The 24714-nt window shown below is 39.3% G+C and overlaps 1 protein-coding gene and 2 long non-coding RNA genes across 3 annotated transcripts; all 3 read left to right on the top strand.

Annotated features, from left to right (window-relative positions):
* On the top strand, nt 1-20933 carry LOC132996649 (OX-2 membrane glycoprotein-like). Its single transcript, XM_061066976.1, has 7 exons — nt 1-57; nt 924-1262; nt 1494-1721; nt 19523-19561; nt 19650-19731; nt 19895-19951; nt 20058-20933. The coding sequence occupies exons 1-7, from the start codon at nt 6-8 to the stop codon at nt 20182-20184; spliced, it is 924 nt and encodes a 307-aa protein (XP_060922959.1). The 5' UTR covers nt 1-5; the 3' UTR covers nt 20185-20933.
* LOC132996650 (uncharacterized) lies at nt 1925-3626 on the top strand. Its single transcript, XR_009677123.1, has 4 exons — nt 1925-2000; nt 2326-2391; nt 2514-2642; nt 2934-3626. It is a non-coding gene; the product is annotated as an uncharacterized LOC132996650 (long non-coding RNA).
* On the top strand, nt 11492-12218 carry LOC132996651 (uncharacterized). The gene is made up of 3 exons (XR_009677124.1): nt 11492-11598; nt 11721-11849; nt 12149-12218. It is a non-coding gene; the product is annotated as an uncharacterized LOC132996651 (long non-coding RNA).
* Nucleotides 20934-24714: the final 3781 nt, after the last annotated feature.

Genomic DNA, 24714 nt, shown 5'->3' with positions numbered 1-24714 from the left:
GAGAGATGATTCCTGCACTTACACTCGTCCTCTTTGCTTTAGGATTCTTCCAGACAGGTAAGAAAAATATAATATTATTAATTTAATGTATAAATAAATACTTAATGAAATTGGCTAAATACATCCAGTGATTGACTGAAGAGTGAATCCACCTGTCACCTGTCTCACCCCTTCAAACTAATGGTTTATTCTTAGCTCGGTGAGAAGTGATGTTTTAAATATGTGAGGAAATACCAAAATGTAAAGTCTGTGGATCAGAAGAGAGAAAGAGAGAGAAAGCAAACACCTGTTGACAGTTAGTTTCCACAGAAAGGTGAATCCATGAATCACAGTTTATTACACCGGGTCACACTGCTGCTGTTTGTGTGTCACAGGTTCTCAGTTGTGTGGTGTTCATGTAGCCGAGGGTTTAATTCACCTTCACTGAGAAGACACAGGGAAATAAGATCTGGAACCAGGAGACATGTTTCTTTTCCCGCACAAAAAACAATCACTTTCGTTTAGTGACCCTTCACAATACAGGTCCCACATAGACACACTGTTTATGATGACAGGAAACAGATTCACTGACCAGCCTTTCAGAATAAGGTGACTAAATAAAATGACTCACATTCACACTGGGTGATGTTCAGGTTTTATCTTGAAAATTGTCATAATTGTGTGAGAGAGAGCGATAGATAGAGATCGGGTTTTATTGCAGTGCAGGTTTGCCAAGCAGATTTACACATATAAGTAATTTGCTGTGTTGTATTTGTGCAAGTTTAAATATAGAAAATATAAAAATAGGAAACAACAATTGAGAAAGAAAAACTTCAAGCTAAAATAAATGAAAAGCTCAGACGTCAGACTCACATCCTTTGTTCCTGCACGCACATGCTCTGTTGAGACCAAACATCCGGATGTTCTACTGTCTTCTCCTGTAGGTCTCACATCTGTAATCCAGTCTGTGGAGACTGTGGAGGAGGCAGTGGGAGAAGATGCTTTCCTCAGCTGTCAGATCCTACTGTCTAAACATGTGGTGCAGGTCACATGGCAGAAACAGACACAGGATGGGGTGATCAATCTCGCCATCTCTAACAATATCAATGGCTCCAGGGTGATCCCGTACTTCAGAGGCAAAGTGGAGGTCATAGGTCGTGGACTGCACAACAGCTCCATAGTGATCAAGAATGTGATGGAGGAGGATGAAGACTGCTACCTCTGCCTCTTCATCACCAACCCTGATGGAGCGCTCACTGGCAGAACCAGCCTCAAGGTCTATGGTGAGAACCTGACTGAATAAACCTGTTGAACGCAACTTTGACTTTGTACGTTCTAGTTTGAAATGGTAATAAGACTGTGACTCTACAGTACATGGGTTGAATCAAGAAAAGAACAATAATGTCATTTAATAGTGGGACACATTTCCCTCTCCCTAGAGCTTCATGAACCCATTCTACACGTGAGAGAATCAAATTCAACTGATGAGTTCCTGGTTTCCTGCTCCGCCACAGGACGACCTGCTCCAACCGTAACTCTCAACCTCACACAGCAAGACTTCTACCTCTCACAGAACCAAACTGTGGTGATCAACACAAACGGTACATTCACTGTCACTGCCACAGCCGTGTTGGCAGGTTTCCAGGACGCCGGCACACGGGTTGGATGTGCCGTGCAGGTGCTCTCCCGACGTAAAGAGGCATTTGTGGAGATTCCTGACGTGAAACTGACGCCTCCTAGTGGTGAGAAACACTTCTAAAGCCACACATTCATAGACTGAACACTACTGAATGATTCTGATATTTTTCTTTGTCCCAGGTTTTGATGAGGGATCTCGATCTGCTGCTTTCAGTAAGTTAACGTTCACAAGTCTCTCATTTGACCTGTGGACCAGTCGTTGAGTGTAAGATATGAACAATTCCTCCATTTTGTCTCACAGTCGGGATGTGGATTGGGGTAGTGACCTGTCTTTGCACTGCTTCAGCTCTAGCTGTCCTGTTAATACGAAAACTACGGAGCCGGTACGTCTTTCAACCAGAATCTGTTATAACCATAGACTGTAAATAAAGATGGATGACGGTCTCCACTTCCTCCCACTATCCAGATATCAAGCCAATATATCTGGGATACGAAAGCTGCCAGCTTGAGCGTGTGGAGTCTGATATGTGCTTTCACTCAGTTTGGTCCATGTCCCATCCACTAACATACCGTATCCAATCACCAAAGGGCGATTGAGATGCTTTGGCTTCCCTTTTGGATGGCAGTCATGTCGTCCATCTTTGTATACGTCTATATCCTCTATGTTAGAGTCTGTGAGTGTTAATATTCAGCTTTAACTGTTCTTAGATCCTTCAGACTGTCACACAGAGACCAGGAGAAGACTGAGGTTCCTCAAACTGCAGACGCTGACACGTGAGTCACTCTTCATATACTGGTCTTCACACTTTATTTAAACCTGCCTGACCTTCACTAGTCTGGATGATTTGTTTGTGCAATAGAAGCTGAGTAATGAAATATTTTGTTTTTATTTTTAGGGTCAAAGTTCCTTTGGTCACACCAGAGAAGAGTTCGGTCAGAGAACGGACACCTCATTCGAAATCGCAGCAGAGAAAAGGGACAGACCCTGAGTCGTATTCAACAGCCAGAAGAATTCAATCTGACCAGTAGGTGGACCTCAGACATTATATATTATTAACTATATTTTTGTTCTGCATATTTATTTGGATTGTTAACTGGGTTTTTCTTGTTATATTGAACATATCAGCTGTATTTATTACTCACATCGAGAAGGCAGATTTACTGTATGTTTGTGTGTGTGTCTGTTTAAGTGTGCATCTATGTTCTGACATAATCTCAATCATTATATTATTTAAACCTGCCTAACCTTCAGCATTGTGGATGATTTGTTCGTGCAATGGAAGCGGAGTAATGAAATATTTTGTTTTTATTTTTAGGGTCAAAGTAGCATTTCTCCCACCAGAGAAGAGTTCAGTCAGAGAACAGTCACCTCCTTTGAAATTGGAGCAGAATAAAGAGACAGACCACCTGTCGTCTTCAATAGCCAGAAGACTTCAATATGACCAGTAGGTGGACCTCAGGTCTCCACTGAAAGTCCAATGAACGGGGGTATCCAGCACTTCTACAACAGTCTTCAGACATATCCTGTGGTGAATCTCCAGAGAACTGGCTCCAGACCTTCTCCACAGTTTTCCTTTCACACATGCACGATGCATACGCTATACGGACCCAGAAATATTATTATGTTTTCATGGAGCGTTTCTGTATTAACCCGCGCAGCTTTTTTGTCTCTTTGCGGTAGTAAATCCTGGCAGCAAACGGTAAATTTTACTTCTCTTACTGAACAAGAGAAAGTTGGAACAAAGAGAAAAGTTAAAGGGATTTAGTTGTTAATATATGTCGAGATTGTTCAAATGTGAAATGTACTAAAGAAAAACTAAGAAAAGGAGAAACTCAAACTACATATTTTTATTTTCTTCCCAAATTAAGCACGTTATTTTAAGATTCCTTTTTCTGAAGCTCCTCACGCAGTAAAGTAAGAACTTAAATGTCCTGAATCAATGTTTATCTGTATGAATCTGTAAAGTTTAAATCGGAAATTATATTTAAAAAACAAATTTTTCTGCAAATTTTTTTTGATCAATTGTATTTTATATCAGCTGCTCAAGAATCTCAAACCCAAATATCTTTTCTATGAGACTGTGAGTGGGTGGAGAGAATTACCTGTCACAGGGGAGGAGACTAGAGAAGGGGAGGCTGTGGGTGTGTCCTCTTCAAGCCCTTTGTTTGAGACCATGCTGACACCAGTAAGTTTGTCTGTTTTTCTTGTATGATTAGAGAATGTTTAAACGCAGTGCATCCTAATTTATTTCATATCTGACTTAACAGACCAAGCTGTATTGTTACCAAGCCGACAGCACCACAAAGAGGAACCTATGAAGTGGTTTATTGTTCTTTATTTAATTATATTTTTCATGAACGGGACCAAAGGAAGGCCTGAAGCATTACTTCTTAACGTCGCATTAAGTAGTACGCAGCACTTTTGTTGTATTTATTGTTTTGGTGTGGAAAGATGTTGTGTTGTGTTTTGTTCATTGAACAGAAATCATCCATTCCTGCAGCCTTCATCAACCTCAGCACTAATTAATGGTTAAATGGCTCTTGGATCTTTGTGTTTGAATGTGCACACCAGCTAGAGGTTCTACGGTCCAGTAATACGGCAAAACCGAATCAAATATAATATAGAAATCTTACCACAACAAACAACAGATCACTGGAGAAATAAAACAGTTAAGTCACACAGCTGCTCTCTATGAACAAACTAAATTCATTCATAAATTAGCCAAACAACACAAAGCACAGATAGACTTACATCACAAAGAAATATAAATAAACTGATTCACAACACCAGTGGTTAGAAATAAAGTTTCACAAACGGATTCAGATAACGTAAACAGAGAATATGTAGTACATGTAACTTTATATATGATATAAGGAGTTTGAACAGATGGTGTATAATACAGACAATGTAAATATATGTAATATTAACGGAACAATTTATGGGTGGATGACATGACGCATGATTTTTCTGTAACTAAGTGTGAATGTCTCTTTAGATGCATTTAACCACTTAAACAACACATGGATGTGATGCATATTAGGGTACTTTGTTTTAAACTTATGATTTTGTATGAAATATCTGTTATGTTTTGATTATATTTTAAGGTGAATACGCAAAATGTCCTGCAGTGTGACCGTAACATAGGTGAAGCATTAAACTTACATATTAACAAAATGAACCAGAAATATCTGGAGCAGGTAATAACTGCCTTGGCATTATATTGTATATGACTTTATTAATATTAGGTTTTAATATGCACAAAACTAGTATATTAGTTTTTACAGCAAAATAACTTTCGTAACACAGATGCTGTCCTGTGGTGTGACATGGAAAATCAGATTTTTGAAACGGCAGTTACATGGACAACTATAGGGGCCCTTAGTTTATTCCACTACCAGGAAGCCCCCCAGATGTTGGAATGTACTGTGTATGTTGAAAGGTGACTGTTAACCTCTGATTTATTTCATAAATGTCACTCTTTCTGTCAGACAATGAATGTGTCATTTTTTTGAAAGTCCTGTAGTGTGACGGCTGTAGTTAAAATGTGTACAAAAAAAATTGTACAACATTTTTTTAATTTTTTTTAAAATTTTTATTTCATTAAACTTATTAAGGTTAAACTGTGTTATTATTCAGTTAGCATAATAGCTAAGGTCAGTCTTGTATAGCAATCACTTAAAATGGCCACAAGGATGAAAATGGCCTGTGGTGTGACGGCCAGTCACACCACAATGAAATTATACAAAAAATCCAAAGAACACTAGCAGTTTAAAAAATTCCAGCATTTGAACATTCTAATTTCATACAACTGTACTCCTCATTAGAACTTGATTAAAAAAATACTGTTTCACCCTTATTTGTCATCTACCCTTATACTTGATGAACAGTGTATAATATCAACCTCGTGATCTGAGGCTGCTCTTTGATTGGTTGTTCCAGGTTTACCTCTGGGCGTAGACACTCTAACTTGTAGGTATTGATTTACGTTTTTGGTCGTGGACGTGGTCCTCTGACCGAGGAGAAGAAAGACACAGCGCGTTGCTCCACAACGAATACGTTAAGTCAGTTCTCCACATCTGCCTCGTCAGTCGTCACACACGTATCATGTCAACAACACACTCGACACAGCTCAGTTCAGTTCATTGTGTTGATCACCAGCGTCACACGAAAACACTTTACGTGGATCTTGCCACGCAAAGTGTTTTAATTCTCCATAAATCGCTGCGTCTCCTGTGAACGATGCGCATCGGTTCGTGAAGCCTGTTGAGTGAACAGAGTTTATTCAGGGTTAGGACCATCATCAGGTCACATGGTGATAAGCAGCAGGCAGGGAAATCCCGCTTTATATGATGTCTCACAGAGCTTCCCACAGAGGCGCTTTGTGAAGCAATCTGGAACCAACCAATAACTCATGGATCCAGCCGTTGGAGGCGTGGCAGATGAGGATCAGCCACGATGAACTGTAAAACCCGGACATAGTATGAAAGAGAGATGAATCAACATGCACTCACACGTGTCCTCTTTCTGTTAGGACTCTTCCAGAAAGGTGAGAACACTGATTATTACTTTAATTCAGCTGAATTTTATTTATCTGTCTTAAACTGAAAAGACTCATGTGCGCTCGCTGTGTGTCTTTTATTTGATTGTTTCTTTGGGTATTGTGAAGATAATAAGGCACAGATGTGTGTTTTAACCAAAGACTGAAAATGAAACGGTTTCAACCCAAAATTCATATTACATCGAGCTCAGATAAATATCAAGCGCAGACTTCCTCGCTCAGACAAGCAGCCTTTGTTCTATACACACATGTGGAGGGAGATTAAACAAGAATAGTATTCAAGTAAAAGTATTGTTACTTTATGATTATAATGACTCAATTTGAAGTAAAAGTATTCATAAAACTAAGTACTTGTATAAGAATAATTACAAATGAATTGGTCAAAAGTTAGGGTGACAGTTGAATGCCAATTCGGGTTCACCAAATATATCCAAGGTAAAGGCTGATATTCCAGAAATAGACAATTTATTCAAATTGTACAAATTATTTAAAAAGACTGATCAAACAGCACAGGATCATGTGCAAAGTGTGGAGGACTGGCCTGTACTTTATATAAATACCAGATTAAAAAGAGAGAAGTTAAAAGATCCAGACCCAATTTTTAATAAAATAAAACAAATAAAACAGAAATCAAACCAATTAATCAGAAAGAAACTAAATCTAAACAAGGCCAAATAATCTAAATGAAATCTAAAGGTGGGAAAAAACAGTGACCGTAAATATCCTGCCAGAAGGCTGCCCTTCAATTAATTCAAATAAAGCAGAGACCCATTCTTCCTGTTCCCATTATTGTGTTGGTCCACGCTGACGTGAAGTGTAGTGAAGTGGTTTATTGTTCTGTATTTAATTATATTTTTCATGAACAGGACCAAAGGAAGGCCAATTGTGAAATGTTGTTAAGAAAAACTAAGAAAAGGAGAAACTCAAACTACATCTTTTTATCTTCTAAAATTAAGCACGCTATTTTAGCTGCCTTTTTCTGAAGCACTTCACTGTCAAGTGAGAACTTAAATGTCCTGATTCAATCTATATGTGTATGAATCTGTAATATTTTAGTCAGACATTTTATATTAAAACCTTTTTTTACATATTCTGCTTTAATGTATGAACGTGATTTCATTGCTCTTCATAAGAAATAAGACTCATCACATGATGCATCTGACCAGCAGAAATCTCACTGCAACAAAATCAAACCTGGCGTTTTGACAAATATATATTTTCCAAAAAGGAAAGAAAACACAGTAAGTAAGTAATACAGAGAAGGGGATTGAAATCAAGCTTGAACGAATTATAAAGTAACAATAAATAAATATGTAAAAAGGAGCAACAAGGAAAAGAACCGAAGTTGTGGCAGTAAATTATAGCAACGCTGAGATCCGAAGTATAATCATCAGGACTGAAAAAGAGAGACGGCAGAAGAAGAGCGTCTCCTTCCTGTTAGTTCCTGCTCACGTATGAGTGGAAGGCAATGAGAAGTCATTAGAACGATCATCCATTCACATACAGGCACCAAGAACAGAAATAAAAACCTTCATTCATGAATATAGTCACAAAACATGACAAGAACACTGGGATTTAAATGACACAGGAAGACATCTGTCTAGAATTCGGGATTAAATTAATCACTTCATAAAATAAACTCTGCGAACACGTCAAACAACCAGAAACTGTCACTCAGACCGGCCCACATAATTAGCCGAGCACATCTGCCATTAAATTGACGTAACTTATGTCTTCTAAATGTCTTAAAGTAGCTCATATTAAAAGTACTTAAGTATCAAAAGTATCTGGTGTTGAAATGTACTTAAGTATCAAAAGTACAAGAACAAAAATTAAAAATGCAAAGTGCTTTTTATAGTAGGTCTATACAGACACAAAACAACCCAAAATGTTTCTCCTCAAGATTTATCTCAACTGACTGAAAAATTAGAACAACAATATGCATAAAATGTATAATTAGAGAGAGAGAGAGAGAGAGAGAGAGAGATGCGCGCTCACATGTCTGCCTCCACTCGCTCATCATTGTCGAGTCCTCCTCGCTCGTCTCCCGGCGCACCTGCTGCTGCTGGGCTGGTGAACCCGGCACCACATAGGTCCGTCAGTTTGGCACATTTAGCAGCCTCCACCTCCAGAGACTTCAGCTTTTTTTCCCGATGCTTCTCAGCGCCACCCGGGCGTTTTTTTACTCTTATTATCCATTAAGTTAAGTTTCTGTCTCAGCAGCAGCCAGTCCCGCGACTCCCCCCGCCAATGCCATGAGGTCCCGCCCCCCCCGCCCCCGGTTTGTGTTGTGATTGACAGCACTGTTAGGGCTCTCTGAGCCTGTCAGCCCATGATTGATTGACAATGACAAACAATAGACCAATAATATGTGTCGATGCTGGCAACACACTGCTAGCCCTCTGTAGCCAATTGGCCGGCCCAATTGTGGGGAATTTAGAGAGGAAGAAGAGAAAAAAAAAACAACAACAACATAGCGGACCAGACCGGCCCACATTGGGTCAACGGCCCACCGGGATTATGCCCGGTATGCCAGATGGCCAGTCCACCCCTGCTCAGGGGCGTTTTTAGGGTTGAAAGAAAGGGGGGGCCTAGCCCCTAAGGATGCTAAATGTTTGCGCGCTGCGCGCGCCAATTTTTTTGGGGCCCATTTGGGGCTGCGGATATCCATTGTTTCAGACAGTTCATAGATTGGTTCAATCAGAAAGAGTGTGATTTTTCTCTGTATCTTTGCTTGCATTCATTCAGTATGAGATAACAGAAGAGACAGAATTTCAGGGTCATTGTGAAATTTGACAACACAAATATGAACTTTTCTCAAATAGAGAGAAATAATTTTCAACTTCTGAGTTGTTTATTTGTAGCTAGCTTAGTGTAAACATAGCTCATTACAATATTCCCTTTCATTTGCCTCAAGTAAAACTAAATTTAAGCAGGTAACAATCATTAACAACTACAGATAGCCACATTCTGTAACTACCTGTACTAACAATTTCACTCCGTGCATCATTTACTATGAGCTAAACTCCGTGGCTGTAATCCTGCTGTCTTGATGAGAGACGTTACTTGGAGTGAGAAAGCCAGCGCAGCAGCGATGCAGACTCTCCAAGGTCCTAGTGCCCGTTTTTTTTGTTAAGTATGATGAGAGGCTATTGGATTGTAATTTGATGGTGGAGAAATCATACAAACCAGAAACGCACTCATATATGTAGCATGTGAGACTTATAAATAACTTGTCCATGTGTAAAACAATAGTTTAATTTTTTTTTTTAATTAAAAATTAAAAAAAAATCCCAATAATTATTTTGGGGGGCTGAAGAACATTTTAGGGGGGCTTCGGCCTAACGACGCCCCTGCTGTCACTCAAGTATTGATAGAATGGAACAAATATAATGAGCAAAGAACGGAATTACCATCGGGATTAAAAGATGAAAAGCAAAATATCACATAAAAAAAACTTGAAAGAAAAGACATCAAAGAATAAACATCATCTTCTCATGAATTATTTTAGAGAAACAGAACTTAAGGCAATGATTACATTTTAGTTTATTTGTGTTTGCTGCCAATCTACTGCTCCACTCTCCGATCCGTGAAGTGTCCGTAATGCACCAATAAGATGTTTGCCATACGACATTTAACACCAGAAGAAGAAGAAGGTGGGGGGAGTTAAACGCTTGTTTCCTCTGAGCGTGCAATTTTTTGTACTTTGATCTTTCATGGACACTAAGCGACAGAGATGATTTGTGCACTTATACTCGTCCTCTTTGCGTTAGGACTCTTCCAGACAGGTAAGAAAAGTATAATATTTAATTTAATGTATAAATACTTAATGATATACTTAATGAATACTTAATCTCAGTTGTGTGGTGTTCATGTAGCCGAGGGTTTAATTCACCTTCACTGAAAAGTCACAGGGAAATAAGATCTGGAACCATAAAGACACAGCACAAAGTCCAGCTCATATAAAAATAAAACACTTCAGTCTAGTGAACCTTCACAATAAAGGTCCCATACAGGCACACTGTTTATGATGAAAGGAAACAGATTCACTGACCAACCTTTCAGAATAACGTGACTAAATATAATACTTTATACACACTGGGTGATGTTCAGAGTTTATTTTGAAAATTGTCATAATTGTGTGTGTGAGAGAGATAGCAAGAATCAGGTTTTATTGCCGAGCAGGTTTACACATACAAGGAATTTGCTGTGTTGTATTTTTGCAAGTTTAAATATAGAAAATATAAAAAGGAAACAATTGAGAAAGGAACACATCAAGCTAAAATAAAAAAAAAGCTCAGACTTCTGTTCTCAGACTCGCACCCTGTGTTCCTACATGCTCTGTTGAAACCAAACATCTGGATGTGCAACTGTCCTCTCCTGTAGGTCTAACATCTGCAATCCAGTCTGTGGAGACTGTGGAGGAGGCAGTGGGAGAAAATGCTCTCCTCAGCTGTCAGATCCTAAAGTCTGAAAATGTGGAACATGTCACATGGCAGAAACAGACACAGGATGGGGGGATCAATCTTGCCAGCTCCAACACTATCCATGGCTCCAGGGTGATCTCAGCCTTCAGAGGCAAAGTGGAGGTCATAGGTCGTGGACTGCACAACAGCTCCATAGTGATCAAGAATGTGACAGGTTTCCATGACGCTGGCACACGGATTGGATGTGCCGTGCAGGTGCTCTCCCGTCGTAAAGATGCGTTTGTGCAGATTCCTGATGTGAATCTGACGCCTACCAGTGGTGAGAAACACTTCTAAAGCAACACATTCATAGACTGATAACTACTGAATGATTCTGATGTTTTTCTTTGTCCCAGGTTTGGATGAGGGATCTGGATCTGCTAGCAGAAGCTTCAGTAAGTTAACGTTCACAAGTCTCTCATTTGACCTGTTGACAGGTCGTTGAGTGTAAGATATGAACAATTCCTCCATTTTGTCTCACAGTCGGGATGTGGATTGGGGTAGTGACCTGTCTTTGCACTGCTTCAGCTTTAGCTGTCCTGTTGATACGAAAACTAAGGAGCAGGTACGTCTTTCAACCAGAATCTGTTATAACCATAGATTGTAAATAAAGATGGATGACAGTCTCCACTTCCTCCCACTATCCACATATAAAGCCAAGATATCTGGGATACGAACGCTGCCATCTTGAGCGTGTGGAGTCTGATATGTGCTTCCAATCAGTTTGGTCCATGTCCCATCCACTAACATACCGTAGCCAGCCACCAAAGGGCGATTGAGATGCTTTGGCTTCCCTTTTGGATTGCATTCATGTCGTCCATCTTTATATACGTCTATATCCTCTATGTCAGAGTCTGTGAGCGTTAATATTCAGCTTTAACTGTTTTTAAATCCTTCAGACTGTCACTCAGAGACCAGGAGAAGACTGAGGTTCCTCAAACTGCAGACGCTGACACGTGAGTCACTCTTCATATACTGGTCTTCACACTTTATTTAAACCTGCCTAACCTTCACCAGGGTGGATGATTTGTTTGTGCAATAGAAGCTGAGTAATGAAATATTTTGTTTTTATTTTTAGGGTCAAAATACCTTTGTTCACACCAGAGAAGAGTTCGGTCAGTAATCGGACACCTCATTCGAAATCGCAGCAGAGAAAAGGGACAGATCCTGAGTCGTCTTCAACAGCCAGAAGAATTCAATCTGACCAGTAAGTGGACCTCAAACGTGATATATTATAAACTATAGTTTTGTTCTGCATATTTATTTGGATTGTTAACTGGGTTTTTCTTGTTATATTGAACATATCAGCGGTATTTATTACTCAGATCGAGAAGGTAGATTTACTACTTTGTTGTGTTTGTGTGTGTGTGTCTGTTTAAGTGCGCATCTATGTTCTGACGTAATTTCAATCATTATATTATTTAAACCTGCCTGACCTTCACCAGTGTGAATGATTTGTTCGTGCAATGGAAGCGGAGTAATGAAATATTTTGTTTTTATTTTTAGGGTCAAAGTAGATTTGTTCCCACCAGAGAAGAGTTCAGTCAAAGAACAGTCACCTCCTTCGAAATCGCAGAAGAATAAAGAGACGGACCACCTGTCGTCTTCAGCCAGAAGACTTGACTTTGACCAGTAGGTGGACCTCAGGTCTCCACTGAAAGTCCAATGTACGGGGGTATCCAGCACTTCTACATTAAGGCCTGCGCATGCTTCTGCAACGACGTCGAAGCAACGCAGTTGTGACGCAGGACTCGTTGTCATTCATGGTTTTCCAAGCGTGTTGCCATGCAATTCCCCGCCAGAACAATAGGCGGAGTAATGTTTTTTGTCGAAGTCGGCTCCGTAAGGGCTCTTACGCTTCCGGGCCTGTGAAAACGCAGAAGCATGCGCCGGCCTTCAGTCTTCAGACATGTCCTGTGGTGAATCTCCAGAGAACTGGCTCCAGACTTTCTCCAGTTTTCCTTTCACACATGCACGATGCAGCGGAACGTTTTCTATACAGACGTGTTCACAACAACAACAACAACAAATCCTCCTGTTTCGAACCCAGACGCCGCTCTATAAGGACCCAGAAATATTATTATGTTTTCATGAAGCGTTTCTGTTTTAACCTGTGCAGCTTTTTTCCGTCTTTACGGTAGTAAATCCTGTCAGCAAACGGTAAAGTTTACTTCTCTTACTGAACAAGAGAAAGTTGGAACAAAGAGAAAAGTTAAAGGGGTTTAGTTGTTAATATATGTCGAGATTGTTCAAATGTGAAATGTACTAAAGAAAAACTAAGAAAAGGAAAAACTCAAACTACATCTTTTTATTTTCTTCCCAAATTAAGCACGTTATTTTAAGATTCCTTTTTCTGAAGCTCCTCAGGCATTCAAGTGAGAACTTAAATGTCCTGAATCAATGTTTATCTGTATGAATCTGTAAAGTTTAAATCTGAAATTATATTTAAAAAACAAATTTTTCTGCATATTTGTTTTGATCAATTGTATTTTATATCAGCTGCTCAAGAATCTCAAACCCAAATATCTATTCTATGAGACTGGGAGTGGGTGGAGAGAATTACCTGTCACAGGGGAGGAGACTAGAGAAGTGGAGGCTGTGGGTGTGTCCTCTTCAAGCCCTTTGTTTGAGACCATGCTGACACCAGTAAGTTTGTCTGTTTGTCTTTTATGATTAGAGTGAATGTTTAAACGCAGTGCATCCTAATTTATTTCATATCTGACTCAACAGACCAAACTGTATTGTTACCAAGCCGACAGCACCACAAAGGAGAACCTGTAAAGTGGTTTATTGTTCTTTATTTAATTATATTTTTAATGAACAGGACCAAAGGAAGGCCTGAAGCATTACTTCTTAACGTCGCATTAAGTTGTAAGCAGCACTTTTGTTGTTTCCTCCATCCTTCATCAACCTCAGCACTAATTAATGGTTAAATGGCTCTTGGATCCTTGTGTTTGAATGCGCACACCAGCTAGAGGTTCTACGGTCCAGTAATACGGCAAAACCCAATCAAATATAATTAATAGTTTTTTTTCTATCAGCATTTGTGTTAATTATTGCTCACAAAGCCACAGTGCGCATTGTGTGTCTGGTGTGTTTCCATTACTCTCTATAAGAAACAAGGATCCTCACACGACACAACTAAACAGCAGAAATCTTACCACAACAAACAACAAATCACTGGAGAAATAAAACAGTTAAGTCACACAGCTGCTCTCTATGAACAAACTAAATTAATTCATAAATTAGCCAAACAACCCAAAGCAAAGATAGACTTACACCACAAAGAAATATAAATAAACTGATTCACAACACCAGTGGTTAGAAATAAAGTTTCACAAACGGATTCAGATAACGTAAACAGAGAATATGTAGTACATGTAACTTTATATATGATATAAGGAGTTTGAACAGATGGTGTATAATACAGACAATGTAAATATATGTAATATTAACGGAACAATTTATGGGTGGATGACATGACGCATGATTTTTCTGTAACTAAGTGTGAATGTCTATTTAGATGCATTTAACCACTTAAACAACACATGGATGTGATGCATATTAGGGTACTTTGTTTTAAACTTATGATTTTGTATGAAATATCTGTTATGTTTTGATTATATTTTAAGGTGAATACGCAAAATGTCCTGCGGTGTGACCGTAACATAGGTGAAGCATTAAACTTACATATTAACAAAATAAACCAGAAATATCTGGAGCCGGTAATAACTGCCTTGGCATTATATTGTATATAATGACTTTATTAATATTAGGTTTTAATATGCACAAAACTAGTATATTAGTTTTTACAGCAAAATAACTTTCGTAACACAGATGCTGTCCTGTGGTGTGACATGGAAAATCAGATTTTTGAAACGGCAGTTACATGGACAACTATAGGGGCCCTTAGTTTATTCCACTACCAGGAAGCCCCCCAGATGTTGGAATGTACTGTGTATGTTGAAAGGTGACTGTTAACCTCTGATTTATTTCATAAATTTCACTTTCTGTCAGACAATGAATGTGTCATTTTTTTGAAAGTCCTGTAGTGTGACGGCTGTAGTTAAAATGTGTACAAAAAAAATTGTACAACATTTTTTAATTTTTTTTTAAAATTTTTATTTCATTAAACTTATTAAGGTTAAACTGTGTTATTATTCAGTTAGCATAATAGCTAAGGTCAGTCTTGTATAGCAATCACTTAAAATGGCCACAAGGATGAAAATGGCCTGTGGTGTGAGGGCCAGTCACACCACAATGAAATTATACAAAAAATCCAAAGAACACTAGCAGTTTAAAAAATTCCAGCATTTGAACATTCTAATTTCATACAACTGTAATCCTCATTAGAACTTTATTAAAAAAATACTGTTTCACCCTTATTTGTCATCTACCCTTATACTTGATGAACAGTGTATAATATCAACCTCGTGATCTGAGGCTGCTCTTTGATTGGTTGTTCCAGGTTTACCTCTGGGCGTAGACACTCTAACTTGTAGGTATTGATTTACGTTTTTGGTCGTGGACGTGGTCCTCTGACCGAGGAGAAGAAAGACACAGCGCGTTGCTCCACAACGAAGACGTTAAGTCAGTTCTCCACATCTGCCTCGTCAGTCGTCACACACGTGTCACGTCGACAACACACTCGACACAGCTCAGTTCAGTTCATTGTGTTGATCACCAGCGTCACACGAAAACACTTTGCGTGGATCTTGCCACGCAAAGTGTTTTAATTCTCCATAAGTCGCCGCGTCTCCTGTGAACGATGCGCATCGGTTCGTGAAGCCTGTTGAGTGAACAGAGTTTATTCAGGGTTAGGACCATCATCAGGTCACATGGTGATAAGCAGCAGACAGGGAAATCCCGCTTTATATCGATGTCTCACCGAGCTTCCCACAGAGGCGCTTTGTGAAAATAACCAATCTACAGCCGACCACACACATGGAACCAGCCGTTGGAGGCGTGGCAGATGAGGATCAGCCACGATGAACTGTAAAACCCGGACATAGTGTGAAAGAGAGATGATTCAACCTGCACTCACACGTGTCCTCTTTGTGTTTGGACTCTTCCAGAAAGGTGAGAACACTGATTATTACTTTAATTCAGCTGAATTTTCTTTATTTGTCTTAAACTGAAAAGACTCATGTGCGCTCGCTGTGTGTCTTTTATTTGATTGTTTATTGGGGTATTGTGAAGATAATAAGGCACAGATGTGTGTTTTAACCAAAGACTGAAAATGAAACGGTTTCAACCAAAATTCATATTACATCGAGCTCAGATAAATATCAAGCTCAGACTTCCTCGCTCAGACAAACAGCCTTTGTTCTATACCCACATGTGGAGGGAGATTAAACAAGAATAGTATTCAAGTAAAAGTATTGTTACTTTATGATTATAATGACTCAATTTGAAGTAAAGGTATTAATAAAACGAAGTACTTGTATAAGAATAAATACAAATGTATTGGTCAAAAGTTAGGGTGACAATTGAATGCCAGTTCGGGTTCACCAAATATATCCAGAATAAACAGGAGTGAAGGCTGATATTCCAGAAATAGACAATTTATTCAAATTGTACAAATTATTTAAAAAGACTGATCAAACAGCACAGGATCATGTGCAAAGTGTGGAGGACTGGCCTGTACTTGATATAAATACCAGATTAAAAAGAGAGAAGTTAAAAGATCCAGACCCAATTTTTAATAAAATAAAACAAAGAAAACAGAAATCAAACCAATTAATCAGAAAGAAACTAAATCTAAACAAGGCCAAATAATCTAAATGAAATCTAAAGGTGGGGAAAAACAGTGATCGTAAATATCCGGCCAGAAGGCTGCCCTTCAATTCATTCAAATAAAGCAGAGACCCAGCCTTCCTGTTCCCATTATTGTGTTTGTCCACGCTGACTGGGGGAGATTACGCTGATACCGTCTCACACACACACACACACACAGCTGGCCAGCACCTGGCGTCCACACCTGCTGCGCCCACGCTACACTTCCTCACAGGACCGGCAGTGGAGAGAGAGAGAGGGAGATTGAGAGAGCTATACGGTGTTCCTAAATAAACTTAGCCGACTCGCCACATCCTATAGGCATCGCCGTCCTGTCAGGTAAATTAGAGCTGTGATTTTATATCTACATTACCACAAGCATCACTTGGAAAATAACACTGCTAAAACTATCCTGTTTTAGCTAAAGCTTTTTATTAAGGATTGACCCCATAACATAAAGATGTATAAAAAACAACTCAAGTGGTGACACTTCATTAGAATGAATTGTGTTCAAACAGGATTTAAAGAGGTAATAACATTGTAAAGTGCACATTGATTGAATTAATAAAGTGAGATATTAAAAACTAGGGCAAAATACCTTTACCTCTGAAATCTAGCCTCAAAATGCTCACCTGATTAACACAAGACAGGAAGATGCAGACATTCAAAAACAACGTATTCTTCTATATAGAGTAAAGGCTCCAGTATGCTTCTACGTATCCGTTTCTCGGAGAGGGCTCCACGGTGGGCAAAGAGTCTTTTTGATTTTAACCTCTCCGACCACTGTACGTCGAAAAAAATTCACCGCCAAACCCATAGGTGGCGCAACGGAAGACGAGCTCAGAGAAGCCTACCCCATTTGGGAAGAAGAAGTCCACGTGTGTCTGTTTACCTCTGTTAGCTTGCCTCCCACACACTGAACCATGGCAACTAACAGAACTAAATAAAGTGACACCCAGCGGGTCAAAATGCTGATGTAATCGTTTCTTAGCGCAGCGGTTCTCCGGTCTTGTTTCCGAACTGTGTTGCTGATTCCACAGCTTGAAGCTCCGTGTAGCTTGAAGCTAGCTCCCCTCCCAGCTAGCTTCCACACACAGTCAGCAGGGACTCCCGACACTAACTACTACTACCCAGTGTTTGCTTCTATCCTGGCGGTATTATAGAAACAGTGTCATGATAGAAGTGGAATTAAAGTCGTGACGGCGAGTTTTTGCTCTGTTACCACCGCAGTTAGCATGGTGGCTAGCCCGCTAGCGCCGTTTTGAAAGCTCGTTATAACCGTATGTGACAGTGCACACATGCCGTCAGTGCTCTAACGAGCCACCGTCAGCCGGAAAACTCCGCTGGCTTAACACACACGTCACATTAATCGTAGAATCGAAGTTGTGTTTGGGTTTATTGTCAAGCAGGAAGTTTAAGGTCCGGAAATGTGAAATCCGGAAATGACGTCGTAGGGAAATGATGTCGTTCGCGGACTAATCACAGCCAAGGTCTGTCCGTGGTCTCTCCGACATAAACACGGACAGTTCGAAAAATCAGAGGTGTACGAAAAGCTGTCCGAAGCCCTCGGAGAGGGCGTTCCATGACGGATAGGGCGGTCTTATCTGTCCGTAATAGAAAAGACGTAGAAGCATAAATTGGCCTTTAATCTTTACTACTAATATAACTACTATCAGAAGTACAATTTAATGAGAAAACTACTCAAGTACATGTAACGTGTTTCTACCACATGTGCTCTGTTGAAACCAAACATCTGGATGTTCTACTGTCCTCTCCTGTAGGTCTAACATCTGTAATCCAGTCTGTGGAGACTGTGGAGGAGGCAGTGGGAGAAGATGCTCTCCTCAGCTGTCAGATCCTACAGTCTAAACATGTGGTGCAGGTCACATGGCAGAAACAGACGCGGGTAGGGGTGATCAATCTCGCCATCTCTAACAATATCAATGGCTCCAGGGTGATCCCGTACTTCGTAGGCAAAGTGGAGGTTAAAGATGGTGGACTGTACAACAGCTCCATAGTAATCAAGAATGTGATGGAGGAGGATGAAGGCTGCTACCTCTGCCTCTTCATCACCAACCCTGATGGAGCGCTCACTGGCAGAACCTGCCTCAAGGTCTATGGTGAGAACCTGACTGAATAAACCTGCTGAACTCAACTTTGACTTTATATGTTCTAGTATGAAATGGTAATAAGACTGACTCAAGTCAAGAACACTAAAGTCATTTTAGAGTGTGACTAATTTCTTTTCTCCCCAGAGCTGCATGAACCCGTTCTACACGTGAGAGAATCAAATTCCACTGATGAGTTCCTGGTTTCCTGCTCCGCCACAGGACGACCTGCTCCAACCGTAACTCTCAACCTCACACAGCAAGACTTCCACCTCTCACAGAACCAAACTGTGGTGATCAACACAAACGGTACATTCACTGTCACTGCCACAGCCGTGTTGGCAGGTTTCCATGACGCTGGAACATGGGTTGGATGTGCAGTGCAGGTGCTCTCCCGTCGTAAAGAAGCGTCTGTGGAGATTCCTGACGTGAAAGTGACGCCTACTAGTGGTGAGAAACACTTCTAAAGCCACACATTCATAGACTGTAGGTGAACAGTACATGTGTGAAGACGCTCACTCATCATTTCAGTCTGCTGTGTGGAAACACTTCAGTTTCACAGAAACAGGTTCAGTGCAAACACAGCATCAAACCCTCTGTAGACAACGAGTACATTTTTTTGAATAAAATACATATATTTAATTATGATAATCATACAATACAATAACAGTGCAGTTTGTACAGTAAATGTTCTACGTGCTGCACTTTAATCGATATTTATTTTACTATTTTTATTTATTTAGTTATGAGTGTTTATTTTGTAATTTTACTTTTGTAAAAATTACTTAGGTAAGAAAGACACAGCCATAGTTAACCAGGGTGGAATAAAAAGAAACAAAAGCTCAGTTAAAACTTTTCTGCTCCTTGTTTCTACCGTACGGAAAACGTATCGAACTTTGACCTGGAAACCGAGGTACGCACAGAAAACGTTGTGGACCGTCACTCCCTTCATGGACTGATAAATACTGAATGATTCTGATGTTTTTCTTAGTTCCAGGTTTGGATGAGGGATCTGGATCTGCTAGCAGAAGCTTCAGTAAGTTAACGTTCACAAGTCTCTCATTTGACCTGTTGACCGGTCTCTGAGTGTAAGATATGAACAATTCCTCCATTTTGTCTCACAGTCGGGACGTGGATTGTGGTAGTGACCTTCCTTTGCACTGCTTCAGCTTTAGCTGTCGTGTTAATATGGAAACTAAGGAGCAGGTACGTTTTTCAACCAGAATCTGTTATAACTGTCGACTATTGAGACGCTTTGGCTTCACTTTTGGATTGCCGTCATGTCGTCCATCTTTATATACGTCTATATCCTCTATGTTAGAATCTATGACCGTTAATATTCAGCTTTAACTGTTCTTAAATCCTTCAGTCCGTCACACAGAGACCAGGAGAAGACCGAGGTTCCTCAAATTGCAGACGCTGACACGTGAGTCACTCTTCATGTACTGGTCTTCACACTTTATTTAAACCTTCACCAGTGTGGATGATTTGTTTGTGCAATAGAAGCTGAGTAATGATATTTTTTTTTTTAGGGTCCAAGTAGCTTTGTCCACACTAGAGAAGAGCTCGGTCAGAAAACGGTCACCTCCTTCAGAATCCAAGCAGAGAAATGCGACAGACCCTGAGTCCCCTTCAACAGTCAGAAGTCTTCAATTTTAACTCGTAGGTGGACCTCAGGTCTCCACTGAAAGTCCAATGTTCTCTACTGTAGACGGAGCTTTTTCATCCAGAGATATTTAAATTTCCTTTTTTATTTTCATGTTCCATCTGTTGCGTGTTAGAAGCGTCTTCGACCCTCTACTCGTTCGTTTTGAACCCAGCGAGGGAACCCCCGGACTTTCTCAAGTCTTTACACTAGGGGGCAAAAAAATGTGTCTGCTTTCAGACGTGCACTGAACTTCAAAGATCCTTCAGATGGATTCAACCAATACAATGAGTCACATGATGAGGTCGACTAGTTGTGTGGGACTTTGTGTGTTTCTATTGTGAAGAGCAGTAGTGAAGTGACTAGGTTCTCTTCATTTTTAGTACCGTTAAGTTGTTCTGGTGGTGTAAGGGTTTACAAGTGTTGTTAATTTACTGATATCTAGATAGTTTCTGTTCCTTTTTGACATTTGTCAGTGTGTATTCATTTTGCAGTATTCATGGTTCTTCGTATGGGTAGAGTGCGATACAAGAAGAGAGAGTGGAGTCAGCCAAGGTCTTACTTGATTCTTGATACGTGTCAATTTCATATTGTTTTTGGAAGTTTGTGGCAGCTAATGTTAAATTGTTAAATCATTCTTAATTTAAAGTGACATAATGTTGAACAGTGCCTTGTTCACCTACAGTAGTTTTAAATACTGAGAGGAGAGGGATATTTATATATTGTGGCTGATGTTTTTCTACTTATTTTGTTTAATTTGATGTTTCCCGTATTTTGTTTGCCCTATTGTGTTGTTTTCTGAAAGAGTGTCTGTATTTTTTCTACATTTGATAAAAAAATAAATATCAACATGATAAGAACGTGTGATGTTTCAATTGATGTAAGACCCAGATAATGGAATAATGGTTTCTTCTTCATTTATCAATACGTATATTCCAAACCAGGCCAGTAGGGGTCGCTGTCTCCTCAGGTTTCATGTCTGAGGGGGAGTTGAGGAGGTGACAGAGACTCTTCAGTAAAATCCTTCAGCAGGACCACGAAAGTCGCTCAGTCGTTTAAAAGTAGGAAACATGGATTGTTCTGCTCCACTTTGACACAACCTGCAGCACAGGCAGCTTCTCCAGTCTCTCACCAGTCCTCTGTCAGCGGGTGAGTTTACTTTCACAACACAAAAGCTTACTTTCTGTCAAAGTTCTGAGTTTTCAGCCTTTTATCTGTGAATTTAAACTTGATCCAGCAGTGTCAACGTTTTTCTGATGACTACAATCTATGAGGGGAGGTTGTTTAAATATATATGGCTGTTGTGCTGGAAATAACATTTCACTTTATTTCATAATATCTTTTTGTTTCCTCTAATAAATTAATCTTTCTTTAAATTAACAAATATTTCACCGAACTGAACTGAATTTATTTAACCTAAATTAAATTGCGACAACCTGTTTTTTCTTCTGGCACCTGTTAGGTACATTAATGTTTCATGTTGATTTATTTTTTATTTTCTGCCTAATTATGATTATTTTATATATTAGATCTGACAAGAAGAACCCTTACCCCTATGAACAGATGGTGTATAATACAGATCATATAAATAGAGGTAATATAAACAGAAAATATATGATATAGACAAAATAAACAGTGTTTGATACCAACCACGTGATCTGAGACTGCTCTTTGATTGGTTGTTTCATATTTTCCTCGGGAAGCAGACCCTCCCACTTTTACTGACAGCCAATAGGTACTGAAACAACATCTGGTGTCAAACAGCAGGCAGGGAAAACCCGCTTCACTCAGAAAGGTGAGAACACTGATTATTACTTTAATTCAGCTGAATGTAATTTATTTGTCTTAATCTAAAAAGACTCATGTCCGCTCACTGTGTGTCTTTAATAATAACAAACCATATTTTTGTTCTGCATATTTATTTTGATTAACTCTATTTTTCTTGTGATATTGAACATATCAGCGTTATTTATACTCACATATCTAGAAAGCACATTTACTGTATGGTTGTGTGTGTGTGTGTGCAGCACATGATGCAACTGAAGACCAGAAGGAGAAGGTGGGAGAACGAACACGTTTGATTCCTGTGACCGCAAAATATTTGATTTAGTTCTTTCATGGACACTGTGGGACAGAGATGATTCCTGACCTTACACTCGTCCTCTTTGCGTTAGGACTCTTCCAGACAGGTAAGAAAAATATATAATATTATTAATTTAATGTATAAATACTTAATGAAACTGGCTGAATCTCAACCCTACAAATGAATGGTTTATTCCTTGCCGCGTTGAGAAGTGATGCTCAATATGTGAGGAAAAACCAAAATCTAAAGTCTGTGGGTCAGAAGAGAGAAAGAGAGAAAGAGTGAGAAAGCAAACACCTGTTGACAGTTAGTTTCCACAGAAAGGTGAATCCATGAATCACAGTTTATTACCCGGCTCACACTGCTGCTGTTTGTGTGTCACAGGTTCTCAGTTGTCTGGTCTTCAAGTAGCCGAGTCTTCATATACTGGACTTCAAACTTTATTCAAACTTGCCTAACCTTCACCAGGGTGGATGATTTGTGTGTGCAATAGAAGCTGAGTAATGAAACATTTTGTTTTTATTTTCAGGGTCAAAGTACCTTTGTTCACTTCGGTCAGAGAACAGACAGCTCATTCGAAATCGCAGCAGAGAAAAGAGACAGACCCTGAGTCGTCTTCGACAGCCAACTCAATATGACCAGTAAGTGGACCTCAGACATTATATATTATAAACTATATTTTTGTTGCGCATATTTATTTTGATTGTTTATTGGGTTTTTCTTGATATGTTGAACATATCAGCGGTATGTATTACTCACATCGAGAAGGCAGATTTACTGTATGGTTGTGTGTGTGTGGGTTTGTGTGTGTGTCAGTTTAAGTGCGCATCTATGTTCTGACATAATCTCAAACATTATATTATTTAAACCTGCCTAACCTTCACCATTGTGGATGATTTGTTCGTGCAATGGAAGCGGATTAATGAAATATTTTGTTTTTATTATTAGGGTCAAAGTAGCTTTGTTCACACCAGGGAAGAGTTCGGTCAGAAAACTGTCACCTCCTTCGAAATCGCAGCAGAGAAAATCAACAGACCGCCCATCGTCTTTAACAGCCAGAAGAATTAAATATGACCAGTAGGTGGACCTCAGGTCTCCACTGAAAGTCCAATGTACGGGGTATCCAGCACTTCGACATCAGTCTTCAGACATGTCCTGTGGTGAATCTCCAAATAATTGGCTCCACGATGCAGTGGAGGCTTTTCTATACAGACAGCATCAACAAATTCTCCAATTTTGGAACCAGACACCGTTCTATACGGACCCAGACCTATTATTAAGTTTTCATGGAGCATTTCTGATTTAACCTGAGCATCTTTTTTCCTCTTTACGGTAGTGGATCCTGGCAGCACACGGTAAAGTTGACTTCTCTCACTGAACAAGAGAAAGTTGGAACAAAGAGAAAAGTTAAAGCTGTTTAGTTGTTAATGTTTGTTGAGGCTGTTCAAATGTGAAATGTTGATGAGAAAAACTAAGAAAAGGAGAAACTCAAACTACATCTTTTTTTATCTTCTAAAATTTATATCTGTATGAATCTGTAAAATTTTAATCAGACACTATATATTAAAACCTTTTTTTCCCTACATATTTGTTTTGATTAACTGTATAGCATATTGCACATATTATTATTTGTTTATTCTTCACCTAGCTAGAATGCACATTAAGTGTGTGTGCTTGTGTGTTGACTCAATCATTGTATCATCAGCCTACGTTGTGCTTTGAGCTAATTATAGTTTTTAATAATTTTATTTATTTTCCATTTATCCCCATTATGTGAAAAGTAGATTAACATATTCTGGTGTAATTCATGAACGTGCATTCATTGATCTTTATAAGAAATAAGGATCCTCACATGAAGCAACTGACCAGTAGAAATCTCACTACAACAAAATCACATTTACAATCAAATATGGCATTTGGACAATTATATATTTTCCAAAGAAGAAAGAAAACACAGTAAGTTAGTCATTCACGAACTCAGTCACAAAACATGACCAGAACACTGGGATTTAAATGACACAGGAAGACATTTGTATAGAATTCGGGATTAAATTAATCACTTAATAAAATGGACTCTGCGAACAAGTCAATCAACCAGAAACTGTCAGTCACGTATTGATAGAATGATCAGATGTAATGAGCAAAGAACGGAATTACCATTGGGATTAAAAGATAAAAAGCAAAATATCACATTAAACAAACTTGAAAGAATATACATCATCTTCTCATGAACTATTTAAGAGAAACAGGATGTAAGGAAATAATGAAATTTTAGTTTAGTTGTGTTTGCTGCCAATCTACTGCTCCACTCTCCGGGCAGTGAAGTGTCCGTAATGCACCGATAAGTTGTTTGCTAACCGACATTAAACAACAGAAGAAGAAGAACGTGGGCGGAGTCAAATGTTAGATTGCTCTGAGCGCACAATATTAATTTTGGACTTTGATCTTTCATGGACACTGT

The sequence above is a fragment of the Limanda limanda genome, chromosome 23 (genome assembly GCF_963576545.1).
Source record: "Limanda limanda chromosome 23, fLimLim1.1, whole genome shotgun sequence".
NCBI lineage: Eukaryota > Metazoa > Chordata > Actinopteri > Pleuronectiformes > Pleuronectidae > Limanda > Limanda limanda.
Note: the sequence above shows the minus strand (reverse complement) of the source record. Positions and strands in the feature narration are given on the sequence as shown.

Coding starts and splice junctions, on each gene's coding strand:
- LOC132996649 (XM_061066976.1), top strand. CDS start 6: ATGATTCCTGCACTTACACTCGTCCTCTTTGCTTTAGGATTCTTCCAG. Junction 1,263..1,493: donor AACCAGCCTCAAGGTCTATG/GTGAGAACCTGA, acceptor GCTCCGCCACAG/GACGACCTGCTCCAACCGTA. Junction 19,562..19,649: donor ATCTGCTAGCAGAAGCTTCA/GTAAGTTAACGT, acceptor TTTGTCTCACAG/TCGGGACGTGGATTGTGGTA.